Source organism: Furipterus horrens, unplaced genomic scaffold (assembly GCF_987537825.1).
Source record: "Furipterus horrens unplaced genomic scaffold, mFurHor1.1.pri manual_scaffold_5, whole genome shotgun sequence".
NCBI lineage: Eukaryota > Metazoa > Chordata > Mammalia > Chiroptera > Furipteridae > Furipterus > Furipterus horrens.
This window is the reverse complement of record NW_028327175.1, coordinates 17,026,518-17,051,650: the sequence shown is the minus strand read 5'-3', so window position 1 is coordinate 17,051,650 and position 25,133 is coordinate 17,026,518. Positions and strand designations below refer to the sequence as shown.

The 25,133-nt window shown below is 32.6% G+C and overlaps 1 protein-coding gene across 1 annotated transcript in view; it reads right to left on the bottom strand.

Moving 5' to 3' along the window:
• The window catches only part of CDH9 (cadherin 9), a 109,423-nt gene that overhangs the window by 3,323 nt on the left and 80,967 nt on the right, over positions 1 to 25,133 (bottom strand). The window contains exons 4-11 of the mRNA XM_090278894.1: positions 22,190 to 22,309; positions 21,192 to 21,359; positions 18,903 to 19,090; positions 17,716 to 17,969; positions 7,724 to 7,860; positions 7,134 to 7,255; positions 2,506 to 2,623; positions 2,154 to 2,405 (exon numbers count right to left, since the gene is read on the bottom strand). Of these exons, the coding sequence (XP_090135020.1) occupies positions 2,154 to 2,405; positions 2,506 to 2,623; positions 7,134 to 7,255; positions 7,724 to 7,860; positions 17,716 to 17,969; positions 18,903 to 19,090; positions 21,192 to 21,359; positions 22,190 to 22,309 (1,359 nt within the window). The remainder of the gene's footprint in view (positions 1 to 2,153; positions 2,406 to 2,505; positions 2,624 to 7,133; positions 7,256 to 7,723; positions 7,861 to 17,715; positions 17,970 to 18,902; positions 19,091 to 21,191; positions 21,360 to 22,189; positions 22,310 to 25,133) is intronic.

Here is a 25,133-nt window from a genome sequence, read left to right as displayed (position 1 = left end):
TTTTTTTTTGCTATATATATATATATATATTTTATTATTGTTTTTCAATTACAATTGTCCTATTTTCCCCCATTGCTCCACCTCACCCAGCCCACCCCTTCTCCCACAGTTATATCACTGTTTTGCAAAGAGCAAACTCTCTTAACTGTAAAAAGGCAATAACTGTCCAGCCATCCATACACAGCCTCAAAAGAGCAGCAAGACAGCATGGAAAGTGTGATAATGAAGCCTGAGTTTCTATTATCTGGTTCTAACGAATTTTAACTCAAATAATAGTAAATCACTCCACATTTAGGCAATAAGGTGGGAAGGGAAACAATAAGTTTGTGTCTTCTATACTGCTCAGGAAAATAAGTGGCAGACTTTTTAGAATAACAGAAACCTTCTAGGATTTCTGCAGAGGAAAATAGTATACAGTTTGATTTGAGAATGCTATAATATCTAAGCATAGTTGGGAGGGGTGGTTCTGATCCTCCATGTATGCATGTGTGTCTTTATGTATGTGTGCATATTATATTAACATCTAAATAAAGAGTCAAATTTGAAATATACCTGATTTTATGTTCTTAATTAGGAAAGTAGAATTATCTGAGCAAATAAGACAGTATGTAAAGCATAAAAGTGGAACTTAGCTAAAAAGGTAGGCCACAATTGAATCTTCATGGGGGATACAAAAATATATTATGGAAGAGCTCAACTTTCTAATAGCAGGTAGAGATGTGATTGCTGATGGTGATGATAGTGGTGTGCATGTTCTGACACCCTGAGAAAGTGTTTCTCTAAATAGTTGGATCATTTTAACTGAAAAATAACAGTTTCCGCTCACTTTCATCAATCCCCCACTGAAGTCCTTCAAGGATATCTAGCCAAAGGGATTTCATCCAGATAGCTTGAAAGGATTTGCAATGAAAAGGAGCCAGCACATATGGGCACTGGAACATAAATTTGGCTAGCTCTCCTGCCCCAAGCATAAGCATTTTGGATGAATATTTGTTGGAAACAATTTTGGAGGAATGTTTTAGAGTGGAACAACTGTTTAATTGAATTAAATTGTTGTCCTGTTAGGGCATGTTCAAATAAAACATTTGCTATTGGAAGTATGACTTTATTTAGAAAACATTGCAGGATTAGATATTTCACAATGCCATTGTGATATTCTATTTTATTGTTGTTCAAAAAATGAACATAAGCTTTTAATTTGGTGCACTGCACCTACATATAACAACTTTTGTGAAAAAGTTATCTTGTGACAATGTAAATACATTTGTCATTTAGATGTCTGATGTACATAACTTACTAATTGGTTTGTATTCATGAATATAGGCTTTGGTTTTGAGAATAACGGTTAGAAAGGGGAATTCTGAAATCAAATAACCTGAGTTTTATAGGTAGTTAAAATACTTTATTTTTTTCTTTTAAAAAATTGTTTGTTGTCCAACTAGAGTTGTCCCAGTTCCCCCCCCCCCCGTTGCTCTCCCCCGCCTCACCCAACCCCTACTCTCAGAGTCAATCCCAACTCTGTCGCCCATGTCCATGGGTCCTTTATACTTGTTTCTTGACTAGATCAGTGACTGTGGAAGTTATTTAGTCTCTCTGCAGAAGAATAAAAATACCTGCCCTATAGAGCAGATATAAAAATTAAATCAACTATTACATTAAAAGTAATTAGAACAGCCCTGGCTGGTGTGGCTCAGTGGATTGAGCACGGGCCTGTGAGCCAGAGAGTCACAGGTTCTATTCCCAGTCAGGGCACGTGCCTGGGTTGTGGGCTGGGTCCCCGGTTAGGGGCACTCAAGAGGCAATCACATATTTATGTTTCTCTCTTTCTCTTTCTCCCTCCCTCCCTTCTCCTCTCTCTAAAAAAAAAAATAAAATATATTTTTTAAAAACGTCATTAGAACATAATGGTCATGGTTAGCTCTACACAGTATAAGATTTTATTTGTTTTTTGATCTCTAGCAAGCTAGACCTATCTCAGCAGACAAAAACCCAGTTATTCTCCAGTTTAAAAGGATATATTTTTTTTTTTTAAGTTAAAACATTGAATCTTTGGCTACAGAGAAGAGTGCTTTCCAGTGCATGATCACTGGGCAACGAGAGAGAGAATTTTGCAAGTTCAATAGCGTTTGGCGGGGCCGCAGGGGTACCTTTACCGAGTAGTATGACGACACAGAGAAGGATGGCCACCAGAGCGCCCGTGCTCAGGCCGGCCGAGAGGACCAAGGCCTGTGCGCTGCAGGACAGCAGGTTCCCTCGGTTATCGCACGCGCACACCCGGATGGTGAGCGTGCCAGTGCTGCTTTGAATCGGGTAATCGTTGTCGAAGATCAGAATTGGTAGGAGATACGTGCTCATTTTGTGGCGGCTGTATCCATCCTTTCGAGTCATGATCCCTGCTGTGTTATCTGAAAAGAACAGGTGGAGGGGAAATAACTCACATCGTTTTTAAGTGTGCGTCTTAAGGTCTCGTAATTGTTTGATATTAAAAAAAAAAAAGTGCTATACCTTTATTATCTACAATAGTGAAGTTTGGATTGAGGGGAAACTCTGGCACTGGTTCAAAAAAGAATTTGTGGCCTCGGGGAGGATCATCTTTGTCCATGACGCTGACAGTCTGAATCAACTGAAACAAAATGCATTAAATAAAGCACAACAAAAAGAGCAAATGCTGTTATTAAAAGATAATTCTAATGAATATGAGTATTTGTGCTTTAACTATACCACTAAAAGCAAGGAAACAAAAAATATGCCGTCTCAGAAAATTATGCCAAGGTTCTGTTTTTGTTGTTGTTTTAAAGATCCTATCTAATGAAACTGATTTAAGTAAGACTAAGACAATGTCCATCAAATTTACAGGTCTCTCTGATTCATTGCTTGATCCCCACCCAGTGCAGTGTCCAACCTTAAAGAAAAAAATAGATCACTCCAACATTAATCCTCTTCGAACATTTTAGAAATCACCAGTCTTTTTGTTATTAATTTTTTTACCCATCTATTTCTCCACTAGATAATGTTTGTCTCAAAGGCAGATAGCATAGGAGATGCATTGAAAACATAAGTTCTTAGCGTAACCACCTCCTATAGATTAAAAACCCAATTAATACAGTTTGGAACATGAGCAATAAGTCATATAATATCAGAAATCAAAAAATTTTAAAGCTATGGTACACCACAGATGCAATCAGATTGGATAGTTTATTCAAATATTTGCCTTATTTTAATGGCGTTTGTGAAATTTGGAACTATATACAAATAAGTGCTTCTAAAGTTTTGTAAAATCAGTGTCGACTTGGAGAAATTATAGCACCTCGCAGCTGAGCTCACTGTAAGTCAGAGGTATGCTGTAGTGTGATGATTGGAGCAGTAAATGACAGATTGTGCATAAAAATTCCACTGAGCACTCCGTTGTGGAAAAAAACATTAAGCTATACATCGGATGTCTGTTTTTCTAGTCTGGGCCTGTAATTTGTGTGATTTGACATCACAGTCATTTAATTACTCTGACTTTCAAATGTCCCTTAAAAAAGAAAGAATCGGTTGTACTGTTTCCAAGTATCATAGTCTGACCTCCTTTGATGAACAATTACTGAACTTTCATAGTAGTTTAATGTATGCATTATTTTGAATGCTGTGTACCTTTTATAGGCATCCTAATCTACATACTCACTATTCAAGAGTTTTCTTTTATAATTTAATATTAACCATGATTTTATTCATTTTGACAGAGTGACATATAACCTTATGTCTTTTTATATAATGCTTCTGAAAGTGCATGATTATTAATGCAAACTGAACCCATTGTTTCTCCTTAGAAAATTAGGGCATGGCATGTAAAAAATGTGCATGAGGCTTGATATTATTGCTCAATATCCTGTTTCAGAATAGCAAAATAATATCCATTATTTAGCAATATTTTATATCATAAACAGCATGGGTCTTTTGGTTATATGACTGAGTTTTTGAAATTATTAGATGCAGTATTCCCTCACTTATCACGGGTATTACATTTTAGACCCCACCCCCCTCAATAGGTGAGAATCCGCAAAGAAGGAACCTTATATTTATTTTAGTATTTATATATATTTTAAGGCTTTATAAATGTTTCCCACATACTTATAAACCATTCCCAGTCCCTTATTAATCTTTCCCACTCCCTTATTAACCTTTTCCACACTTTTATAAGTACTACTTATGTTCTTAAACATATCCTACACTCTTAAACCTATGTAACTTTAACAACATACGTATACAGTACTGCAAAATTCCTCAATATAGCGAAAAATCTGTGATAAATAATTTAATATAATATTTTTTAAAATCCCGCGATACAGTGAGGCTGCAATAAGTGAACTGCGATACAGAGAGAGACTACTGTATACCATTATTTAAACATATTTTAAGAGAGAATATATATCAGAGGCTTAAAACGTATGTTCTTTTTAACCTTGTTAATTTTTACAGGAATATTGATTTCCTTCAACTATATGAAAATAGATAAATATTTTTATAATAATAGTTTATATTAAAATAAGTATTAGTCAATATCAATTATACTTTACTATTATAAAACATTAATTTGTAATATATGAATAACTCATACAAATAAATAAAAGAAAAGCATACTAATAAGCAATAAGTAGAGACTATCTATAAGCCACTGTCAGTTGACTTGTGTACTTCCAGAATTTATGTTCAAGTCCTAATTGCCACGTGACCTTATTGGGAAACAGGCTCTTTGCAGATGTAATCAATTTAAGATGAGATAGTACAGGATTACATGGCTCCTAATCCAATGAATAGAGTCCTCATAAAATGAGAGAAATTGGGATACAGGAAGAGATAGAGGAAGGATGCCATGCAACAATGGAGACAGAGATTGAAGTAATTTGGGTTTCCAAGCTACCACTGAGGCTAGGAAGTGGCAAAGAAGGATTCTCCCCTTGAGCCTTCAGAAAGAATGTGAACCTGCTAACACACTGATATTAGAACTATGTGAGAGAATGCATTTCTACTGTTTAAACTATTTCATTTGTGGTCATTTGTGATGGTGGCCTTGGGAAACTAGTATAGATTTTTATTTTTTTTTTATTTTGGTTTTTCAATTACAGTTGTCCCCTTTTCCCCTAATTTCTCTCCTCCACCCAACCCACCCCCTCTCCCGCAATCATATCCATCCCCGTTGTCCATGTCCATGAGTCTTTTATACAGGCTCTTTGACTAAACCCTTCCCTTACTTATCCCCCTTCTCTCCCTCTCCCCTCCCCCCTATTGACTGCTATTCTGCTCTTTGTTCTATTTAGTTCCTTTGTTTGTGTTGTTCTTTAGTTTCCTGTATTAGGTGATATCATATTGTATTTTTCTTTCTTTGCCTGGCTTTAATGGCCATATATTTATGAAAAAAAAGGTGCAACCTCAATATTTTGGAGGAATTCATGTTAAAAATATTATGAGATATTACATATTGGCAGATATTTAAAATCAGTTTTGACCAATAAATAAGCAATAATTCACATTTGATGGGTGTTACCACTAGATTTATGACATATTTGGAAACATATAAGTGTAGATTAAATTTAATTATTCCTACTTTGAGAATTATATCAAACACAAAATAATACCAAGCAGTTTATAAATATAAATGTACTACAATACTCCCTATAGTACTGTCTGATAAAGTAATACTTTGTTGACAAACTAAATTTTCATTAATAGGTATGTATACAAATAATCTGATGTGTAACTAACTATGCTATAAATATTAAGCATCAAATTAAAAATAATCATTTATTTGACTGAGGATATGCTCATTACCTATTGCAAAGTTAGAAAATAAAATAATTTTTAATCCATATAATGGTGTAATTATTCTATGTTGGTAAAATTAATAAAAAGTTTGAGATCAAGGTACAGATATGGTGGGCTTCTTGTGAGGAACCACTTCCTGGTTTGCATATGGCTGCTTTCTTCCTGTGTCTCTTCACATAGCCTTGCCTTTGAGTATATGCATGGAGAGAGAGTGATCTCTCTGGTATCTTTTTTTTAAAGGACACTAGCCCTATTAGATCTGAACCCTACCTTAAAGACCTTCTTAAATTTCCATTGCTTCCTTAGAGGTCCCATCTACAAATACACAAATAGTGGTTAGGGAGCTTCAACATATGAATGCTGGGCAGAACAGAAACATTTAGTGCATTATAATCTCTATTGGAATAGGACACTGTATTTCACTTTCATTTTCTATAATTAAAAAAATATATAACCACATTACATAGGACTCATCTACCTACTTTTTCTTAAAGAAATATCTAAATAATTGGTTAAAATTTCTCTCATTAAAATTTATGCTATTACTGTCATTTGTAAAATACTCTACCAGTGTCAAAAATGAACATAGTCTAGGGTGGCTGGTTCGAGTCCTGTCAGGGGACATGCCTTGGTTGCGGGCCAGGTCCTCACTTTTGAGCGTGTGAAAGGGAACCACACATTGATGTTTCTCTCCCTCTCTTTCTTACTTCCCGTCTCTCCAAAAATAAATAATCTATATATATATATTTTAATGAACATATTCTGACTTTGCTTAAAGTTACTTTAGAGATATCTGAAATATTACTCTGTAGGGTACTTAAAATAGTTATTTTAATCTCACTAATATTAAAGTTGAAAAATAACAAGCAGAATATAACTTTCATTAAACTAAATTGTTCTGACTGAGCAACTAAAAGTGACAAAATTGAATCAATGAAACAATGATCGACTCTTTATATTAACAGAGAACAACTTTATTTTCATATTTTGTTTTATTTAATGTATTTTCATTCTAAATATAATTTAGTATCAACATAATTATGAATCTAGTAGGAACTTTTTATATTTGTGATATTTATCATGTACCTGATATATAAATTAAAAAATACATTATATTATTTTCCTATTTTAGAATGGATTTCATAATAAAAACAATATTAAAAGTCATCTTTTTAGATCATTGTGACTTTTGTGGTAAAGTGAGATAAGTGACAAAGGATTGACAATCATTTGCATGAAAAAACATTTGTGCAAGAAAAGTAAAACATTGCCATCAGCCTTTGTAAAGAGAAAATATTATTTTTAAAGTTTAAAATAATTGCATTTACCTGCCCAGGTTTTGCATTTTCACAAACAAATGTTTCATAGTACATGGCAAATTCTGGAGCATGGTCATTTATATCTAGAATTCTGATGAAGACTGGAATATGGCTACTTTGTTTTGAGTTATCTGCAAAGAGAACATGTATACGATTTCAGTCTCATTTATAGAGAAGCAGTAACACCACTCTCCCCATTTGTAAGTTAGCAACAGATCATTTCTGTGGTAGTCACTACTTATTGGCTTGCTGATGGATCTCACAGCTTTCTTTCATTTTCCAGATGGGAAGCACGATAAAAAGAGGAGGATATGACTGATAATAAACTTTTATTTGTAAGAGATAACTTCCTTAGACTGATTAATTTTATGAGGCTAGAGTTTATTTCTATCTTATAGTAGGGTATAAAGAAAATCAAGTTTAAAATAAATGAATATTTGCTAACCATTAAGTTAATTAAAAATGCAACACACTAATTTCTCTCAGATCTTTCTAATGAACAAATAAATCTACTCAAGGAAAAACAGTCTGTTTAATGCCATTGTTTTACCACTTTGGTGAACAGTAATGTGTTCAAGATGGATGCATTTCCAACTTACTGAGTTCTGTGGCTATAATGGTGATGTTGTGCCATGGAGACGATTCACGGTCAAGGGGCTTTAAGGTGAAAATAGAGCCATTTTCTGAGTGGATACTGAAGATCCAGTCCATGTCAGTGTGCCGATCAACAGAGTATCTAGCAGAAAAGAGACTCCTAAATCCAAGCATTGTTTTAAGATTATTAGTTCACACAATCGGTGATTAACACTATATTCTGATAAAAGCATAACCAGTAAAGTGCCAAGAACAGTTTTTGAATTTGTGTTTAGTGTAATTGTCATTTAGATTATTTGGTACATTTTGCTATTTCTATTATTACAATTGTATGATATTTGTAATTTTAGGTCATTATTTATACTCATATATCCTTGTGGCAACTTTTAAGTAAGTTTTTGTCACTTGATTTAATGATCCTATTATAGACCCAAGAAGTGCTTGAGACAATATTAAGCAATTGTATTAGACTTGAGAGAGCTGTGGCTCAGTGGATTGAGCGTCGGCGTGCAAGCCAAGTGTCGTTGGTTCTATTCCCAGTCAGGGCACATGACTGGGTTGCACGGCAGGTCCCCAGTTGGGGGCGCGAGAGAGAGGCAACCACACAGTGATGTTTCTCTCCCTCTCGTCCTCCTTTCCCCTCTCTCTAAAAATAGATAAATAAACAAGCAAACAAATAAAACAATAAAAAACACATAAGAACATGTGTTCACAGAGTCCTTATAAGCCTAAGCAAATGTGGCGAGGCTGTCATAAAATACATTGCTCTTAAATGACTCTTTTCATAAAGAACACTTAAGCTGAATCAAAGCTTCTTCCTCTAATCTATCCTTCCAGTTTATTTCAAATAAAGATAAAATGTTATTACCAAGAGTTCCATGAATGTTTCTCATTAGGTCTATATATTGAAGATGTCACCATAAACTTTGTATTATTCTATGGTGGACAAAATAATGCCATCCCTTAAAGGATGTCCACCTCCATAACCCTGTAACCTGTAATAATGTTACTGTAATTGTAAAAGTTACTTTGTAGATGTGATTAAGTTTAAAATACAGACATGGAGATTAACATTATCTAATTGGGCCTAAACTAATAATATGAACCCTTAAAAAGAGAAGAAAGTGGAACACTTAAATGCTAACTTATATATAAACCACATGGGAATCTTGTTAAGAACAAATTTTGATTAGGTAAGTTTAGTGTGGGAGCTGGGATTCTGAAAACCTAAAAAATTCTTAGGTGAGTTTTATGTGATAAATCCATGGACAAGGTTCATAGAGCAAGGTGACAGACCATGGGATAAACTGATTAAAAAAGGAAAGAATAGATTTCCAGTCACTGCAAAAAACCAGTGAGGATTGAGTCAGTGGAAAAAACTGGTGGAGTCCCAAACACTTCCTCTTAAGGAATTCACACACGGACTTACTCACACTTATTCCTTCTGAAATCCAACATTGGTATAGTAGCTTGAAAGGCACCAGTGGTATATAGGGAGGAACTGAAGTGTTTGTCACCAAGATGAGAACTGAGAGACAGCCTTCTCTGAGACAGAAAAGTGGGCAGAGGCCATTGACTCTTTTCTGAACTTTCCCCCCACAAAGCCACAGAGCCAGCAGGCTGGTGTCATATATGAGACTCCATCAACCTGGCTAACGCTCTTTGCCCTACCCTGGAGATCCCCTGAGACTACTTCCCATGGACATAAACAATAATATGGGGATTGCCTGAGGTATTGAGGACACTGGGGCTGCAAAGGGAGAAATTTGGGACAACTGTAATAGTATAACCAATAAAGTATAGTAAAAATAAAAACAAAATAAAACACTAATAAAAAAGAATAGTAACCAATAACTAATAGACAAAACAGCACCTAATGTTGTCTTTGTTTATATCTATTACAAGCACTTAACAAATGAACTCCTTTTTAATCCAGTGAATTAAAGAATTACAGTTCTTATTATAAATCTGTAATATATGTATTATCAGGCATGGATTTGGACAAATATAAGTAATATGTATTTAGGTGTCTAAACATTGTAAAACATTGGCTATTTTTAAACATTAGATGAAAAAGATAAAAACACATCTATCTAAATGATAGATCATTTTTGGTTTGGCTGTGTTATTAAAGAACATGTGAGTTAGTCTAGTATTACATGTACATATTGAACTTAAGGCATATGTTAGTAAATTCAAATATCAAAATTAAGTTAAACAATTTTACATAGTATATCCTTGTGCTTGCCCTATTTATTTCCCAGTAAACTTGGTAAAGTTATTTGTTCAGAGTCACAAATATTGCTTAAAAGTGAGTTTGGGGCATGTACACAAAAGTCTGTCCAGAAGTTATCCAGCCATGTGATATGACAAATAGAGACTTTTATGAAGAAGATATAATACACAAGAAACATTGTACATAGGACAATGACACCTCAGCCCCCTTCAAACTTGGCACCTTGGGACCTCACACAGTTCTCCCAATCTCCATCAGCTGCCCGTCATATTTTTTCTGAGCCTCATAGATGGTCTGAAATTGCTTCCCTTTCAAAGGTGATTTTAGTTTAGGGAAAAGCTAGAAGTCACAGGGCACCAAAACTCAGCTGTAGGGGAGGCTGAGTCACCCAGGTGACTTGATGTTTCACCAGAAAAACTGTGCATGAGATGTGATGCATGAGTGCGTGAAGCGTTGTCATGATGAAGCTGCCAATCAATGGTTGCCCATAGCTGTAGGCTTCTGAATCATCAGAATAGTTTCCACAGAGGAATGTTCACACTTAATGCAAGATTTGATGCAGATGCATTGCTCTACTCACTCAGTCATATTGAATGTGATGGCCTCACAGTACACATGCTCACTCAACAGGTGTCTACTGCCCCCACTGACTAGTACAGTGAAGTCGTCATTGTTCACACATACACATTTTAGTTAGTGATTTCCTTGGCCACCAGGTTACATTGATAAGTGAAAACTGTTCTCATTATATTAACAATGGCTTGACTATTCGCAGACATACCTTGCGTATTCATCTCAAATGTGGAATGGCTAAAAATGTTTAAATAGATGTTCTCAGGTTTCTTTCTTTTTTTTAATAATTTTCTTTTTATTTTTTGGTTTTTCAATTATAGTTGTCCCATTTTTCCCCCATTGCTCCCCCCACCCAGCCCATCCCTTCTCCCACAATCATATCCCTCCCCATTGTCCATGTCCATGAGTCATTTACACATGTTCCTTGACTAGACCCTTCCCTTACTTTCAGGTTTCTTCCTATACTTCACTCCCAAATATAGAACCAACTCAGTCACCTTTTGCCATCTTTTGGAAAGGTAATACAGTGAATGATACAGCTGTATGGAAATCATAGTGTTCCCTCACCTTTCCAATAAATATAGTTTTCTCTCACTTATCATGGGTATTACGTTTCAGACCCGCCCCCCGCAAAGTAGGAACCTTAAATTTATTCTACATTCTTAAACCTATGTAACTTTAACAACATACATATACAGTATTGCAAAATCCCGTGATATAATGAAAAATCCAGGATAAATAATTAAATATGATATTTTAAAAAATCCCACAATACAGTGAGGCCGTGGTAAGTGAACCACAATATAGCGAGGGACTACTGTATTATTGTTTTTACATAATTTTTATAAGAAGCATTTGTTGAGTTTGGAAAGACTCCTTGACATATGATAACTGCCCAAGAGTAGCTATACTTCTGGGGTGGAAAAATCCTAGGTAGAGGATATTTAGAAATCAAAATATATAAATAAATAATGTATATATAAGATATATTAAAATGTTATATATATATATGTATATATATACATATATATATATATCCTAAAAGCAAAAGTTGTATTAGTTTTAATCAAAAATTTGTTGTCAGATAAGTAGCTGAAATAATACATATTTTTAAGATTGAAGATTAAGAATGACAGTCATATATTTTTTAATCTCCATTGCTTAGTATGTTAAAAAGAATCAAATACAGTGTTTATCTCAAGGTGTCAACTCAACTATAATTTAGTTTCTATTGTGGGCTAAGAGTCACTGAAATGTTTAAAAAAATGTTTTCTTTTTCCTTTTTTTTTTTTGAATTATTTATTGTCTTTTTTTCCCCATACACATTCTGTTCTCCATTTCTAAAGCTACGTGTAACCAAATGTTAAACCTTCATAACTGGTTTTCTAATTTTCTTTTTTTATTGCTATTCTATTACAGTTGTCCCAACTCCACCTCCTACTTTGCCCTCCTTTGTCCACCCCACCCCCATTTCCACAGTCAATGTCCACACTGTAGTCCATGTCCAATGGTTATTCATACAAGTTCACTGTCTAGTTCCTTCCCCCGAAATAAAAACAAAGTGAGGGAAGAAAAACAACATAACTTCATCTCTGCATTGAATGGGACTCAATTCATAATATTCACCTATGTATTTTTCTCTCCATTATTGGAAAGGTAAATAGTTAACCATTGTTTGCTTATGGCTGTTTACACTGGAGATCAAAGAGGAAAATAAAAATCACTTTGCGCCCATTGCTACTTGCCTGAGATATTAGCACCAGGGTTTCTATAATTGAGAAATAGCTACCAGTTCTAATGTGATACAAATCTAGCTTTGACTCACTTGGAGTCAAAATAATTTGGAAATTCAGCTGTTCTACTCTCAGGTTCAAATTTGAGAGGTGCTGCTTTCAAGTAAAGAATTCCTGAAGACCCATCATTGTGATGATTTACAAATAGCTCACTTTAACATTTACACTACCAACTATCAAGTATATACTCAGAAATTTGCCCTAATGCAAGTATTGCCCTGCAGTTTTTCAAAGCCCAGATATAATTTTTATTTACTTAGCAGCCAATGTTCTGTGGTTAACCTTCTGGTTTACCTATTAATAATAAATGCACAGGGTTACAGCAAATGACCAGAAAGAAACCAATAAACATTTAACACAGGACAAAGTTATCTCTGAGTTCTAGCAGATGACATGTTAAAATATTTCTGGATCTCTTCACATTGAATTTGAACAATAATTATTTTTTAAAGATCACTGGCATAATTTTTTGAATGAATATCTTCCTCAGAGACTGTATCCAATCATACAGTCTGCAAACAATGAGTGAAAAAGGTCACCAGAAAACTGAACTTGTAGAAGCTGAAATCTGGTTTTAGTTGTTTGCTTTTTTAAAAATGTCCTACTGTTAATAAACACACATCAGATCCATGTATTCTCACTTACTACAAAATAAAATTGTTAATTAAATTATAGACACCAGAACAAATTGATAATATAAAGAAATATGCCAAGGATAGCATTCCTTTTCCTTTATTGAATTTCATACATTGTCGAATGACTGATTCAATGTAATTAGACTGTATATATGCTCGTTCATTTCTATCTACTGCTTTTCAGAAATGTGTTTCTTGGCTACGAATTATGAAAACTTCATTCTCTTTCAAAAAAAGATGTGGCTATATAAAGTTTGAACGTATATTTCAAATATTTTCTTTTTTTGCAGGTTTTCAAGTTACTATTATTTGAACTTCTTTAATAAAATCAGCAAATATCAAAGAATCACATATATGAATGCACTTAATCACTTATTCTAGATTATAAAGAAATTAATACATTATATCAAGGAGTAACTAATTTCTCACTAGCAGGTTTGTTTTAGACTTACTCTTGGTTTGACTGCAGTAAAAAGAGTTCTTTAAAATTTCATTGAACTCTAAATATATTGAGTATAAAACAGTTGTGAAATGAGAGATCATGTTTTCTCAGAACCTGTGAAGCTTATAATCAACCCTATAACCTGGGAAATCCATGATTACTAATAAGGTGAAGCAGAGCTGATAACAGCTGCTAATTGTAAACATAATCTCGCATTGCCAGTGGCAGATGTATTTCAGAAAGCATGTTTGATGAACAGAGTGGGTGAGAATTAGTTCTCAGCTTTCCCTGGAAAATGTCTCTCCATGATGCTTATCAGAGCCTATTTCTGCTCTGGGGATCAGTCATCCTTCTAAATGCTATCAGAGCAAACAAAGGAGTCACATATTTCAATGTTACATTCTTATTGAATTATTGCTGGATTTTATTACTATAATTGGATGTCTACAGCATTTTTTCATACATTTCTGTGCTAACAGGAGGCAACCTATATGATATATTTTCAGGCATGGCCTTAAACATTGGCAGATTTGGCAGTATAATTTTAGGTACATATTTTGGGATTAATTTGTTTTCAGTATTTTTCTGCTGTCATAATTCTTTAGATTTTATAGGTAAAACTGCTGTATATTATTTTTTCAAGACTTTAAACCCCATAAAAATCAAATATTTCTGAGAGAGCTTTGAACTTAAAATTTATCAACCACTTTTATATATATATACTGTGAAGCAAGGTTGCAAATTTTACTATCAGTTTTGACCCAGGAATTTTATTTCTGAAATTGTATCCTGATATCAGATATAGAACAGGATAAGTGTATACACACATGCACATATGTGTGTATGTCTCCAAAGCATCTAAATCTTTACCAATGCTATATCACCTACATGACACCATGTTATTTTATACAATAGAAGTTGAAGAAATAAATGAGATTTTCAAATATTCACAATTCATAAAATACACACATATAAGTATATTATATGAACTCTACTTAATTAAAAAGAGATATAATGTCTATAAATGTATTGTGATATCCATGTATTTAGAATGACTCAAAATGTCAACCAATAAATGAATAGGTAAGCAAAACTTGGTATTCCCATACATTGCAATTAGAAGAATAAACTGCTGATGTACACAACAGCATGGAGAAATAGTAACAACATGGAAAAGTCTCAAGATAGTTATACTAAGTGAAAGAAATAAGACAAAAGGGAATACGCACTGTATGATTTCATTTGTATAAATTCAAGAAAGTCCAATCTAATACTATCTATATTGACAGAAAGCAGATAAGTGTTAGCCTGAGAATGGGGTTGGGTTCCAGGAAGTTTGAGAAGAAGGTATGACAAAGGAACATGAGAAAAGGATAAGATGTCCTTATGTTATCCTGATTTTGGTGATTTTTTTTTTTTTTTGATGTTTTAATGGGTGTATCAACTTGCCAGACTTTATAGAATCATACAATTGGAATTTTTGCAGTTTATTTCTAGCCAATAATACTTCATTAGATATGTTTTAAAATAATAAAAATAAAGCCATAATTTTCTAAGCAAACATGTCTATAGTGCGAGCTTTTGTGATTCCATACTGTGGGCAATGGAAAAATGAGAGAAACAAGATTGTATTCTGAGAGACAAAAGCCATGTTTTCCTTTTGCATAATTTTATTTTTGAGGACCTCTTTGTACCACTGAATTCAGTCGAATTAATTGATAAATGAGGAGCATTAGATTAATTACCTTTAATTAATAATTATATGAGTAAGAAAGCATAGTACAATATGTTTGCTAAAAAACTGGCTATGTATTTAGATCAACAATAGTTTGAACCCTCTGTTTGCTAACTATTGTACTGTGTCCTTGGGAAAGTTCCTTAAACTCTTTGCATTTCACTTTATTCTTCTAGAAACTTTGGGTGATAACAGTAGCGCCTACCTTATAAATTTGTAGTGAGGCTTAAATGAGCTATAAATATAAAACGTTTTAGACAGTTCTAGTTAACAGTAAATGCCTAATAAAATAACTATTATTTTTATGCAGGAAAATATAGGCAAATTGTTTGACAGTTTCATGTTGTGATTTTCATGCCACAATTGGAGTAGCAGAACATATATTTTGGTGCTTATTACTTAATAATAAATGAAAACATTGTGTAGGGAGGAGTATTAAATTGATACAGCTTAACCAAACTCCTGATGTTCTCTAATAAACAAATATCCTTGGCAACGTGGGAAATCAGCGTGCCTCTCTCAAGTTAACCAACATTCACTTAATTTCTAGTATTCAAAGTATCATGCTAAAGAAATTAGAAAAGCACACACAGATTATTAAAATTTGGTCTCATTCATACTGAGGACTGCTCAATAGTTTGTCAATAAATGGTTCTTTATTTGTAAGAGTTAATCTACTGTCATTTGTCCACATCTACCTAACAATAGATGATATTCATAGACAAAAGTTACAATCAATGACTTTGTAAAAACATGTTGTGGAAATTTAATAGAAGACTTTGGTGCCTCAAACTAGGAAGAAATAAAGACACAACTAACATTGACTATTATTATTATTATTATTATTATTATTATCATCATCATCATTATTTTGGAAACTGGCTAGAACTATTAAGGACAGATACTAACTGAGCATTTATAGCTAGTTATTGGTATGAACAATTTCTTATACTTTTTATAATATGTGCTGATTTACTTCAGTTACATATTGAAAAAAAACATGAAAGTACTTAAAGATTTCTGTTAGTTAAAAAAAAATTTATATAAAAGATTTCAAAACCAAATAGCCACACATAATTTCAATGAAATAAAAATAAACATTATTTTGTACATAAACATGCTAGTACACATATATAGACCACTGGAGAAACTAGATTACTATTCACTTCATTTTAGGACTTTTGTTTTATCTGGTACAGGGAGTGAAATACATTTTATGTATGCTGGTAAAAATTGTCAGAGTAATCTTGTATGCATTGCTATTATTTTAACTCATGTTTTTTAAATAGTGTTGAACAATATACATAATACATAATTTGAACCCAAATATTTATTTTAAATTTTTGAGTAAATTCTATTTTAATTAACATAAAATTAACCAAATATTTTAAGCTAATATAAATTCTGAGTATTAACTACAGTATTGCCACAGCTCACATCCAAGTTATGAGAATGAGTTTGTTCACTGAGATTAAATTTTTATGTATTGTAGTATATTAATCAACCAAGAAAATAAATATTCATTAGGATATATTCAGTGCTAAAAATATTGCTTTATAAATTAACACTATTGAGTAGTCACTACATATTTTAAAAATTAATAATTATATATTTAACATTGTGCTTATTAATTTTCTGTGTAATGGGATAACATTAATTCTAGAAAATTTGGGCTTTTTCAATAATAATTTAACCATTTATTTTCTTTAAAAAATTAAATTTTAACAAAACAGAATTTTATTCATTTTACTAGCCACACATTAACGTGTAATGTCTTATTTATCAATCTTTCAGCACTCTGTCTTCAACATATTTACTCTTCTTTATTCACTCATCCTATATATCCATTTATTGTTTACATTCCCCTTAAGCACCATGTATAAAAATCATTTAAGTTTCTAGCATATAGAAAGCTTTGAGATGTTTAGTATAACATTCAAGTTTTGTGAAAATATTACACTAAACTACACAACACTATATTAGTTTTAATAATTTTACAATTCTCAAATATTATCTCTCTCTTTACTAATTTTGTTATTACTAGCATTTTATTGATATTGATTCTCCACAGTTTTATATATGGTATGCCTAGTGACTGTTATCAAAAGAAGGTATTTCAACAAGTTCCAGGTTATCTCTTAATAATATTTCTAGAAGAATAAATTTTAAATTTATTTTTGATCACTTATTATTTGAGCTATCATTTATCCAAGATGTGCAATGGAATAGAATCGCAAGAGCTAAGGTATTAAAAACTACAGAATCTGAAGACTGACAGCCTGATTTTCAAACCCAGCTTTGACACTGACTAATTATTTAGCAAGTTATTTAAATGCTTAGTGCCCCAGTCTTCTCATCTTCAGAAAGATATAATAATATCTTCCTTGTAAGGTCATGAGTCAAATTAAATTATAAATATATGTAGAGCACTTAAAGGACAGCTCAGCTAAGAGTTTTGCTTCAAAAGGATTTGTGCTTGATCAATTTGTACTAATTACATTGTACAATGTAATTTTTTCATAAAACTTGTAAATGGCGAGATTGTTATTTTTTTGCAAACTTAAAATTTCTCAGAATACTTACTTTATTAAATTGTTCATGGCATCTGGGTCATACGCTGTAACTTGTCCAATGATGCTACCCTCCTTTACATCTTCATCTACCTCTATCAAGTAAGAAATTTTACTAAACACAGGAGGTTCATCAATATCCTCCACAGATATTTTGACCACAGCTGTGTCTTTGAAAGGTCCCAGGTGTAAAAATCGTGGATCTGGGTGTGTGTTACTCGCATCCACTCGTAAAGTGTACAGCATTTTGTTTTCAAAATCTAAATTCTGAAGTTAAATAAAATAAGAAAAATTAATATAATACAGCAGGCAGAACAGTGGAAGACAACTTCAATATTTACTAAAGTGGTTTTAATTCTTTTTAAGTAACTTTCCCTATCATTGCTTCATAAGTATATAAAATAAATTAGTAAATTGTTATGCCTTATTTATGGGAGGTAACTGTATATTATGGTAAACACATTAATACTAATATCCACTTAGTAATACATTTCACATTTTGGTAGTCACAGGTTTGAAACTAAATATATAAAGAGGTTACTTATTATTACTACTAAAATTATACCAAGTCAAAATCAGAGAAAATATAGAATAAAGTAGAAATTTATCAAACTATTCATATAAGTTGCTTTCTTAGGTCTTACATTTCTAAAATTGGTATTATAAAATATATTTTATTAATCTAAACACTGTGGAAAGCAAGAAATGAATGAAAGCAAACAAGACAATAGAAATTAATTAATATTTAACTGGATTATCTTATGTAAAACTTTAAAATGTTCTCCCTTACTACGTTAAAAATCAAGAAATCCAGCATAAAACACCTAGCACCTTGAGATTTTATCACCTTGACTAGAACATCACATTTAATAATTTCAATGTGCTACACATGAAATAGTGATGACTGCAGGCCTATTTCTCCACTGTGGGTAAACAAAAACCAAGTACTTTAAAGGTTATCTAATCCTGGTTTGATTGCCATCTTCTATAAGCACAAACAGTTGAGGTTTTATATCACTTTTTAAGTGTCAGTGATGAAGTTGCTTAACTTGAAGTGAAATCACAACTGTTTCCACTTACAGAAGGATAGACAGCATGTGAAGGACGGGAAAATAAATCGTTGGCTATTCTTTCCTTAACTGAAAAGCAAAAATCAACCATAAAGTGTTAAATGAAAATATAGAGACAGCAAAAAGAAACCTGTTTGACAGTTATAATCCCTTCCTGTGTTTCCTTGTCAGTGAGGACATCGAACATGTCAGCTCCTTCCCCTTCAGCAATGCGGTATTCCATCTGAGCATTTTCCCCCACGTCAGGGTCATTGGCTTTTATCCTTCCAAGGTGTGTTCCCAGGGGCACAGACTCAGGAGAATTAAACTGATATGTACCTGAGAATGAAACCAAAGCTCTTTTGGACATTTCATCTTTAGATACCAAATTCTTTACTTCCTTTGCCTTTCCTACTTAAATAAATTAATTTTGAATTGGGAGAGTTTTTCATCATATTGAATTTTAATCTGTCAAAACTTATAGATTTATTAAGATGAAAAAATAATTTATAAAAACAGGGCACTCTCATTTTGTAAATGAGAACTATAAGTTCCAGAAAGATGAAGTGAATATCCCAAGGTTATTTAGATAATTGATGGTAGGCTTAATATTAGAATCCAGAACTTTGACATAGGGCAAGAGCCAAATAAATCTTTTAATTAAATACATATAAAAATGTGTATGGCATTGTTGAAAGCTCTAGATAATCTCTAAATATTTACTTTTTGACCTCTTAAACATTTGTTTTTATATTCTAAATCAGGCATAGAAAAATAAATTTATATTTTTATATATTAGATGTTAATTATTATAAGTGAGACATGAACGTTTCTGTTTCCTGCAGTTCTAGCCAACCACTATTTTGTATTGTGTCATTCCTGAAAGCATTTTATATTGTTTCTGACTATGTACTCAAAACACAAATAGGAAAACAATTACAAAATATATCAATGAAAGTTAGAGGAATTAATGTGGTGAACTCCATATAAGGCTAAAGCTATCTATGTTAACTTACTTAATTCTAACATTAGTTCTCATAGGACCAAGAGCGGTATAATATCCTCAGAGATGGGGCTTAAGGAAATCACCCTGTAAAATCAGGGAGAGCAGAATACAGAACAAAGGCTCTATGACTTCAAAGTCTGTTCTCTTCCCATTTTGCTTGGTGGTTAAGAAGAGAGGCTTCTAAATATAACTGCCTGGATTTAAATTTCCATCACTGGGCAAATTAGTTAAATTCTCTCACCCTTGATTTCCACATCTATAAAATCATAATGATAATGATAGCAATGGACTAATAGGTATGTTATGAAGATTGCATAAAATTATCTTTAATATGCTTAGTTTGGGGATAGTTCTTGATTGCTCTTATAGTTCCAAATCTTTTGCTAACTATATAACAGGTCATAAGAATTATAGAATGTCAAACTGTTTGAGAATTCATTAAATCATACTCTTTCAATTTACATTTATGGAAACTGAAAACAAAAGTTTAGATTTAAGTTAATTAAGCTTATTCTTCTTCTTCTTAGCAAACTTTTGCTTTTAACTTATATCATATATTTAAGTCCACCATCCAAAGCTGAATCATCAAATATTTTAAACTTGATTAGCCTGGGAAAATGCTTTGTTGTATTAGAATCAATGTCACAAATTTAAATTTGAGGTCCTTAGTTGAACCTTTTAAAATAGAGACCTCTATACATTTATTTATTGCAAAGTGGAAACATTTTCACCAGAATAGAGGAATCTTTTTTTGTTGGACCTCATGGCATAAAAATGTCATTGACCGAAAGAGCACTGACCGATTTAACCTTCACAGGTCAGTAGCAGATACCAGGTAACTTTATCACATGTCTCAGATGCCATCACAACCAAAGTATACCATAGCTCTGTGGACTTCTGAAAATGAAAAAATGGTGCCAATTGAAGCAACATCTGTTTATTTTAATATAATATATGTTTTCAGAGATTATCAAGGCACCAAGTCTATTTTAGAATCGATTAAATAAGGGATTATAATTCTTATGTACAGACAAGAGAACTGAAGCAAGGCAAATGATAGACATGGGATTTGAAGCCAGGCAGTGGGATTTGAGAGTCCCCACTCCTGACCAGAAAAGAAAGAAGTTCCTCATCGTGAAGGTTGGGAAGAGTAGTCTGGAAAACTTTATTACAACTCTTCTAAATGTAGAAGAAGACAGCTAAAGCTGCCAAAAGAACAGTATTTTCATGTTTTCTCTTACTACCTACTCACTGATAAAACATGATCCTTAATGACTTTCAGTTTGTGAGAAGTCATGCTATTTTGTAGGAACAAGTGTGGCGGATTTGCCTTTCTGTATAAACAGGAAGTGAAACCACTAGTGCAGATATTAGCCTCCGTTTGTAGTGTGTTGGAGATGCCTTCAGGCAGGAAGTCACTGAGACCTTTCTTACTCTGGGGAAATCGAGGAGGGTTGTTGTTGACATCAGTCAGGGTGATGTTCACTGTAGTGGTTCCAGAAAGGCCTCCCATCTGGCCGCCCATATCTTTGGCTTGTATGACTACTTGGTATTGTTCTCTGTTTTCTCTGCTCATGTCTGGTAATGCAGTTTTTATAATTCCTTTTGGAAAAGAAGAGATATAGTTTATGTTTTAATCATTGAGTTTTAAATTTAACCTAATCAAGGTCCATTGTACAGAAGTTAATGATAAGAAGGAGGTAAAACGTTGGTATACTTAAGTATGCATTGCAATTTCTAGCCAGTTTAACATAATTGACAGAAAAGAAAGAGTTCTTCATTGGCTACTGTTCAGGAATGGAGTCTTTCTAAATCAACTGGATTCTCTCTTGATTAATAAAAAAATGAACTTCAGAAGTCATCAGACAGATAATCTTAATTTTGATGACTGTCTTATTCTTTAGGTTTAAGTATTTCTTATGACAAATATAGTGCTGAATCTCTGTGATTAAAAATACATCTACTGTTTATGTTATTACAGTCACCCTTGCTTTTTTTTCCTTTGCCCACCTCCACCGAGCCCCACACTCTCCCCTCCCTCAGTCAATCCCCATACCATTGTCCATGTCTATGGGTCGTGCATAAATGTTTTTTAGTTAATCCCTTCACCATCTTTCATCCAGTCCTCTCCTCCCCCCAGCAGCTGTCAGTCTGTTCTATGCAACTATGCTTCTGTTTTGTTCATTAACTTATTGTGTTCATTAGACTGAATCTCTGAAAGTTTTGTATTTGGTACCATACATTTATACTCAATAAATAGTCCAAAAGAGCTAGTGATTTAATAATCTCTCTAAATTACAGGAGATTTGTTCTACTTACATGTAATAACTGTAGGAAATAAGTAGAAACAAAACTGAATAGCTAGCTTTTGAAGTACAGAAAAATATACAAATTAATTGTTCATCATAATGCACCAAGGTGAATGTTGTTACCTGATTCTGGGTCCACTGAGAAATACGGCTGTCCTTGCAATATGCTGTAGACCACTTTGGCACTATTTCCGTAGTTGGCATCATCTGCATCTGTCGCAGTCACTTGTATAACAGATGTACCTACATGAATCCCCACCCAAACACAGACACTTCAATACTTCTGAACTAGAAACCATCTTTTTGAAAAATTACCACTGGTAGTGTAATGTGTTAGTTAGATCATGGTTAGTATGAAGAAATTTATTTAAATTGAAAAAATAAAAACAAATTCACTTTTCTTTTTAAGTATTTTTTAAATTTAAATATTTTTTACATTCACGGTTTGAGTGGAGAAAATAAAAAACATGTCTTATCACAAAGATGAATACAATGAGACAAATGTTGTATTTTACTCTGGTAAATTAACTGTATATTGTAAATAGAATAAAAGTGGGGAAGCCCTGTTTTTATAAAAACAAACAAAATAACATAAAATTGGTCTGCAATGTTTTTTATATGTCATACACACACGCACACACACACACACACATATATATGATTATTAGATGTTGTGGCCTCCTTTTCAAGTGTAGCTAATACAGTCATATTTGATTATACTTATTGATAAATTACATATTGTCTGTACATATGTAAATCAGTAGACCTTTCCCTTACTGTAAAAAAAAGTATGATTCTGTAATAAGCAATAGTGTAATTTAACATGAATCTTTTTATTTTATAAAATTTAAATTATTTTATTTAAACTTTGTCACAATCTTCTTTAAAAATTTTTTTTAAAGTTCTGAGGAAGCTAGCATCAGGAGCTAAACATAATGTTATGTGTTGATAAACTTTTCTTATATTTCACTAGCTCTCTATAAAGAGCCAAAGCATGAGTGTAAAACTACTATTAACTGTAGCCTCATTGGCAAAATGACATTTTTCAGTATACTGTACATAATTTTTCAAATGTTTGATTCACTCTTACTTAATTTTAATATTCTTTAAGACAAGACCCTGTCACATACTTTACCTTCCCACATATAGTGGATGTTTTCGAATTTTACATATATATGTAAATGAAAATTTAAAAAATTAATATATTACACATTAAAATTAAACTAATAGCTCATGTCCCACCAATATATTTGAGTATGAATATATGAATGCAGCAAATCTCATGTATTCTCAAAATTAATTATCAAGAGATGAGAATTTGAGTTCCTTTTCTTGAGGCCTATGGTTCCTCAACTCTAATGGAAGTGATACATCCTGTGAGATTTGCTATAACTCACTCAGTCAATCCCAGATATACTCTTTTATTATGTAGAAAATATCCATTAATGCACTAATATCCTAGCTAGACTAAAGCAAAGTGATTTCCCCCCTCAACTACAGTGTGCAGAGTTCTCTCACTTCATTTGTATTATTACTTTATCCTAATAATAAACATAGCATTATGCCTTGGGGCCTTAAGAGGAAGCTAATGATCACACACCTAGGAAGTGATAGGGATGGGATTCAACCTGGACAGCGCAGAAAGAAACTTCATTCTAAACACTTTACTAAATGATCTGTGTTAATACACAAAATGATATAGGAGAAAACCCAGGTTATTTAGTTTAAATAGCAATAGTCTCTAACAAATATTGTGATGTTTAAAAATGAGGTAATGCTTTGAAAATTAGAAGGTATACACATGTAAATAAATTATTATCAACATATATAATACTCAAATATCTTTGTCATCTCAATTACACATTTTTACTCCTGTAGATATATGGGACCTTTTCAGAGAAAAAAAAGAGAAAGTTTGTGTACTGCTAAACATAAAAATATCTGGCAAAATAATATATATACAAGAAATATATTATTTTTTTTCAATTAAAGGTTGTTAGCCAGAATATGAAATTGCATTAGAATGCTCATTAATAGAAAGTCGAGACGGAGAGTATAATGTTTAGATGTATCTTCATCTCAAATGTAACCCCACAAAGAGGTCATGATACAGATCTCCACTGGCTCTCTGGTTGACTTTTATGGACCCGTCTAGTACTTTCCATAGAACTGTACTAGGATAATACGTACTTAAATTTATTAAAGAGAACACAACTGCTCATATTTCATCCGAGGCTTTATTATTTCATAAGGCTCCTGTTTTAATTTGATAAGTCCCTTTCATAGTTTTGAAATAAATGCCTAAAAAGGAAGTAGAACTGGAGTTTTCTCAGACAGAAGAGATTTCATTTGATGTTAGAGGAAATGATAACTTTTTTTAAAAACAAATTCTTTGTTCCTCTGACAACATGGCAAAAAGTTAAGCAACGTTTTTAGATCAATCCTTTCGTAAAAGTGGGTATTTATTTTCCTCATAAAATTATTTTTGATGGAAACATGCCTTAATTATAATAATGTCAAAATTATACACTTCCAGGAAATTTTAAAATAATATTCAAATAAATAACATAGATTTGTGAAAATCAGTGGCATAATTTGGATATTATAATGAGTTATTTTTGAGGCATTTTTAGAACAAAGTTATGATTTAAAAGTCAGCTATTATTAACAAGTCTAAATCTCTTATAAAAGTAGAGGTAAATTTAGTCAGATGTACAGATAAAAATAATGTAAAACAAATGGTATTTAAAGTTACGTGCAGCCTTAAAAATGAAACAATTATTTTCAGTTTGTGCAATAGTAACTGAAATTACATACAAGTGAAAACACTTGAAATATCTTTGTTATGCTACCAAGGCATTTGATCTTAATTCAGTTGCTTAATCTTTCTGAATCTAGGGTTCCTAATGAACAGAATGGGGATTTGAAGATGTGTTTCCCATGCCTATGACATTATGTTGTTTCAGTGATCAAATGAGATGATCAAAAGAAATTTGTTAAATGCAAGAGCATTAGTGGTTATTATGCAAAATAATGCAAGCAAAACTCTCCTAAACTGATACTATTT